At 36.7% G+C, this 5478-nt stretch overlaps 1 protein-coding gene across 1 annotated transcript in view; it reads left to right on the plus strand.

Moving 5' to 3' along the window:
- Nucleotides 1-5478, plus strand: part of LOC107551395 (THO complex subunit 5 homolog) — a 19284-nt gene that overhangs the window by 1630 nt on the left and 12176 nt on the right. The window contains exons 4-14 of the mRNA XM_016232978.1: nucleotides 1299-1442; nucleotides 1522-1635; nucleotides 2017-2114; nucleotides 2348-2494; nucleotides 2575-2689; nucleotides 3622-3754; nucleotides 3848-3925; nucleotides 4025-4068; nucleotides 4156-4255; nucleotides 4799-4907; nucleotides 5000-5101. Coding sequence (XP_016088464.1) covers nucleotides 1299-1442; nucleotides 1522-1635; nucleotides 2017-2114; nucleotides 2348-2494; nucleotides 2575-2689; nucleotides 3622-3754; nucleotides 3848-3925; nucleotides 4025-4068; nucleotides 4156-4255; nucleotides 4799-4907; nucleotides 5000-5101 — 1184 coding nt within the window. The remainder of the gene's footprint in view (nucleotides 1-1298; nucleotides 1443-1521; nucleotides 1636-2016; nucleotides 2115-2347; nucleotides 2495-2574; nucleotides 2690-3621; nucleotides 3755-3847; nucleotides 3926-4024; nucleotides 4069-4155; nucleotides 4256-4798; nucleotides 4908-4999; nucleotides 5102-5478) is intronic.

The following is a 5478-nucleotide window of genomic DNA, read 5'->3' on the forward strand; positions in this document are numbered from 1 at the left end:
TCCCTCTCTCTCTCTCTCGCTCTCTCTCTCGCTCTCTCTCTCGCTCTCTCGCTCTCTCTCGCTCTCTCTCGCTCTCTCTCGCTCTCTCTCTCTCGCTCTCTCTGACAGCTGAAGGGTCCAAAATGAACACAAGCAATATGAATAAAAATCATAATTGAGCCATTTTACTTACAAATTGCAAGGGATAATGTAGAATATAAAAAGGATATTCTGCTTGAAAGATATAAAGAATAATACTCATACAAATTATTCTGAACTCCATGTGATAACACGTTTTAGACATTCAGCCACCATATAAAAATATGAAGAGTTAATTGTTAAAAAATTAATAAAGTTAATTGTAATAAATAATTTTCACTATTGATTTATAGCGTAATTGTCATTATTGTTATACTTATATAGTTTAGCATCATTCTAACAAAAATACTTATGTTTTAAATGTGTAATATTGACTTATAATGAAAGTGAAAAAAAAGTGTGATGTGACATGTGGCCAAGTATGGTGACCCATACTCGGAATTAGTGCTCTGCATTTGTCCCATCCTAAGTGCACACACACAGCAGTGAACACACACAAACCGTGAACACACACCCGGATCAGTGGGCAGCCATTTATGCTGTGGCGCCCGGGGAGCAGTTGGGGGTTCGGTGCCTTGCTCAAGGGCCCCCACCTACAATCCCTGCCGGTACGAGACTCGAACCCGCAACCTTTGGGTTACAAGTCCGACTCTCTAACCATTAGGCCACGACTTCCCCTTAATGTTGATTTATGTAATATATTACATAAGATATAGTAAGTAACAATAATAATAGAATTGTTATAAATAATTTTAACATGTAATATTGCTTTATATTAATAACAAAAATTTATATAGTTAAATTAAAAATGGTCAAAAGTCAATATGTTGTTTAGTGTAATTAATAATAATGGCAATAATAATAATTGTTGTTATTACACGAGTTTTTAAATATCATTTATATAAAATGTAATAATAATAATTATTATTGTTATAATTTTTTTTGCTGTGATCACAATCAAGTATTCCAGAGAGCTGTGTAATTTAACGTCAGTTAAAATCATTTTGGATCCCATTAAATCATAAATAAATACAATTTTGGACTTCCTGCTCAGCTGTTGACACGTTTTCTGTTGCACGTTAGGGTGAGGAGGGTCACATCGCACAGTTTTGTAGTCTCATCCCATAAGAAAGTATTGTTATTGGGTTGTTAGCTCACAGCTGTTAGGCAGGGCTGTGTGTGTGTGTGTTGCCTGGTCACTCAGTGTGTGTGTTCCTCAGGATGTCCTTGTGTATAATGAGGAGGTGGAGTTGGAGGGCAGGGACCCGCAGCAGGACTACATGCTGTATAAGGACACGTGTGCCGCTCTGGCCAAACTGATGGCAGAAATACAGGAGCTGAAATCCGGTGGCGCCAAAGTCGGAGTGAGTTTCACATTTGCCATGTGTCAAAAAATTGAAGTGAATGAATGAATGAAGCTGAGATTTGCTTTATGCATCCTAGAGTGTAGAGATGGAGGAGAGACGCAGACAGTGCAGCGTTCATTTCATCACCCTGAAGAAACTCAACCGCATGGCGCACATGCGACTGAAGAAAGGCAGAGATCAGACACATGAGGTAAACACACAAGTTCTGAATGGATTATTATTTTATTTAATTTTTTGCTATTTCAATTAGTTGTTGTCATTTTAATACTTCAACTTATTTAAGTTATTTGCCAAGGGATCATTGCTAATTTTCTTTGTTTTAAGTTTTTCATATAATAATTAGATTTTTATCTCCGCTTTATTTCAGTTAACAATTAAGTTAAAACAATTAAAACAATTTTAGTTTTACTAGTTAACAATAACAACACTTGACAATTTTGCATATGCAAATTTGTATTCCATGCCTTGTATACATGCAATGCCTAGTGCTTTATTTTAATTTGTGTCCGGATTTATTTTTAACATGCATGGTAAATTATTGTTTTAACAAACAATAATCCTCTGTCCACAGGCGAAGCAGCGAGTGGATGTTCTTCATTTGCAGCTGCAGAATCTGTTGTATGAGGTCATGCACCTGCAGAAAGAGATCAGCAAATGTCTCGAGTTCAAGTGAGTTTTACAGTGCATTTCCAAGCCTTGAAATGTCATGGAAATGGACATTTCTAGAGTGAATAAATATTTTTCTAGTCAGTCTCAGCTCTAAATAATGTTTAATATTTGGGCAGTATGCAATTATTTATTAACTAATGCATTCAATCATTTATTGGAATAAAAAAAATAAAAATCTTTAAGATATTTAATCTGCTAGAATACTATTGCATTATTATTGTTCTTTGTTTCAGGTCTCAGCATGAGGAGATCGAGTTGGTCAGTGAAGAGGAGTTTTTTCAGGAGGCTCCGGCCGAGATTTCACGGCCTCACGTCACTCGTGATGACCACCACCAGCTCACGCTCGCCCGCCTGGACTGGGAACTGGAGCAGAGGAAGAGGTAACACCCGACCCTCCATAAACCTTTAATAGCTCTAAATCCTGACCAATTGATAAGATGTTGTTGTCCCATGACTGCAGGTTGGCGGAGCAGTATAAGATGTCTCTGGCTAGAAAGGAGAAGATCCATAAAGCCATTGAGCAGAAGAGAGAATATCTCAGCAGCCTTCAACCTGGACTGCAAAGCATCATGCAGGTGAAACCCTAGTTTGTCATATACGTATATACAATACCAGTAAAAAGTTTGGAATGTTTAAGATTTTTTTAAATGTTTTTGAAAGTCTCTAATGCTCACCAAGGCTGCATTTATTTGAATAAAAATACTGTAAAAACAGTAATATTTTTAAATATTATTGCTGTTTAAAATAACTGTTTTCTATTTACATATATAATAAAATAAAATTTATTCCTGTGATCAAAGCTGAATTTTCAGCATCATTACTCCAGTCTTCAGTGTCACCTGATCCTACAGAAATCATTCTGATATGCTGATTTGCTGCTCAAGAAATATCTTATTCATTTTGAAAATAGTTGTGCTGCATAATATGTTTGTGGAAGCCGTGATACACTGCCAATTAAAAGTTTGTATGTAACATTAAGAAAATATATAATAATATTTTTATTCAGCAAGGATGCATTAAATTGATCAAAAGTGACAGTAAAGACATTTATAACGTTACAGAATCTTTTTAGTAAATACTGCTCTTTTGAACTTTCTATTTATTGATGAATCCTGAAAAAATGTATCACAGTTTAGAAAAAATATTGAGCATCCAAAACCATTTTCAACATTGTTTATTATCAGAAATGTTTCTTGAGCAGCAAATCAACATATTAAAATGATTTCTGAAGGATCATGTGACACTTGATTTCAGGAGTAAATTACATTATAATATATATTCCTAATAAAAAACAATTATTTTAATTTGAAATAAAATTTCACAATATTACTGTTTTTACTGTATTAAAAATAATAATAATGCAGCCTTGGTGAGCAGAAAGTACTTATTTCATAAACATAAGAATCTTAATTATTACAATCTTTTGACCTGTAGTGTGAGTCACATTTCACAGCCCAGTTGGACAGGAAGAGACTGACTGATGTATTTTTCTCTCTCTTTCTCATAGGCGTCTCTCCCAGTGCAGGAGTGTCTGTCGATGCCGTTCGAGCAAATGCAGAAGCAGGCAGAGGTCGCCCGTCACCTGCCGCCCCCTCTGTACGTGCTGTTGGTCCAGGCGGCTGCGTACGGACAGGCTTGCGGTAAGACTCGCTTCTTCACTCTCAGCGGCGCCTGTAAGACCTTGCGTTTCTGATGAATCCTGTTTTATGAGATCACGCAATTATGCGTTTCAGACAAAACCCTGTCTGCGAGCATCAGCGGAGACGTGGATGAGGCCAAAGCTCTCTCCAGACCGCCGGAGGACTCGCAAGGTACCTCTGTGTGTCTGCTTTAAGAGTTGGAGGTGTGTGTGTGTGTGTGTGTGTGTGAGAGATCAGTGGGGTCTTATATTTCATGTGTTTTTGTTTCAGATGATGAAAGTGATTCAGACGCTGAAGAAGAGCAGCAGAACACGGTCCGACTCGACTTTTATCTTCTTCTCCAGTTCATTATCTTGTAGTTTGTGTGCTAATGTACTCATTTTCAATCTCTCTCTGTTCAGAAGCGCCGGCGAGCGACTGTAGGCGTTCAACTGGATGACAAGCGTAAAGAAATGCTGAGACGCCACCCTCTCTCGCTCTGCGTGGACCTAAAGTGTAAAGGTGTGTGAAAAAATAGCTGTTTTCTGTTTGAATAAGTGCTGTCAAACGATTAATCGTATCCAAAATAAAAGTTTTTGTTGACATAATACATGTATGTGTACTCTGTATATTTATGTATATATAAATACACACACATACACTATATATTTTGAAAATATTTACATGAAATGATATGTATATGTATATTATATATAAATATATTTAGTATACAAACATAACATATTTTTCTTAAATATATACATGCATGTGTGTGTATTTATATATACATAATAAATACACACAGTACACACACATATATAAACAAAAACTTATTTTGGATGCGATTAATCGTTTGACAGCACTAATTTGAATATATTTTAAAATGTAATTTATTCCTATGATGCAAAGCTGAATTTTCAGCATCATTACTCCTGTCTTCAGTGTCACATGATCCTTCAGAAATCAGTCTAATATGCTGATTTGCTGTTTAATTAGCTATTTTTTTCCTAAGTTTTACTGTAGTTAGTCATTTTTAACAGTACTAATTGTATTATCTCTCTCCAGACGGCAGCGTCCTGCATCTGTTTTTCTATTATCTCCTGAATCTCAACATTCTGACTGTGAAGACCAAAGTTTCCACCACTACAGATCTGTCTGGAGCAGTCAGTGCTGGGTCAGTACAGCAGCACCAAAATCAAACCTACTTCAACTTACACAGTCAACACAGTTGTTTGTTTTCTAACACCATTTACGTGTCTGTCACAGAGAGCTGCTGAACTCAGAGAGTCTGCTGAACTGTCTTTACGCGTCTGATCACGGCCAAGAGACACCCAACCCTACCAACCGCTACCAGTTTGATAAAGTCGGGTAAGGCCGACGTCTCCAATTTATTAGTATTAATTAGGGTTGGTAATCGATTCCGATTCCAGAATCAGATACTTACGGTCAGGAATCGGATACTTGTTGTCAAATTCAAATTTCGATTCCACCTATCGATTCCTATGCGCTTTTTTTTTCTTCATCTGTGAGGACCAGACCTAGCGATCTGCCAGGACCTTGCTCGCTAACCTAAGCGCTTCAAAATTTGGCTACATTTGCGATCAGAAGCCAAAAAGCTAAGTATAATATCTGTGATAGCTGAACATGTTGCAAGAGAGGTGTCATCACCAACATGACAAAGCACTTTAATTTAATAGATCGTTAAAGATCGCGATTCAAACACCAACGTGATTCTATTCCTAAAT

The sequence above is a fragment of the Sinocyclocheilus grahami genome, unplaced genomic scaffold, assembly GCF_001515645.1.
Source record: "Sinocyclocheilus grahami isolate Dianchi unplaced genomic scaffold, SAMN03320097.WGS_v1.1 scaffold423.1, whole genome shotgun sequence".
Lineage (NCBI taxonomy): Eukaryota > Metazoa > Chordata > Actinopteri > Cypriniformes > Cyprinidae > Sinocyclocheilus > Sinocyclocheilus grahami.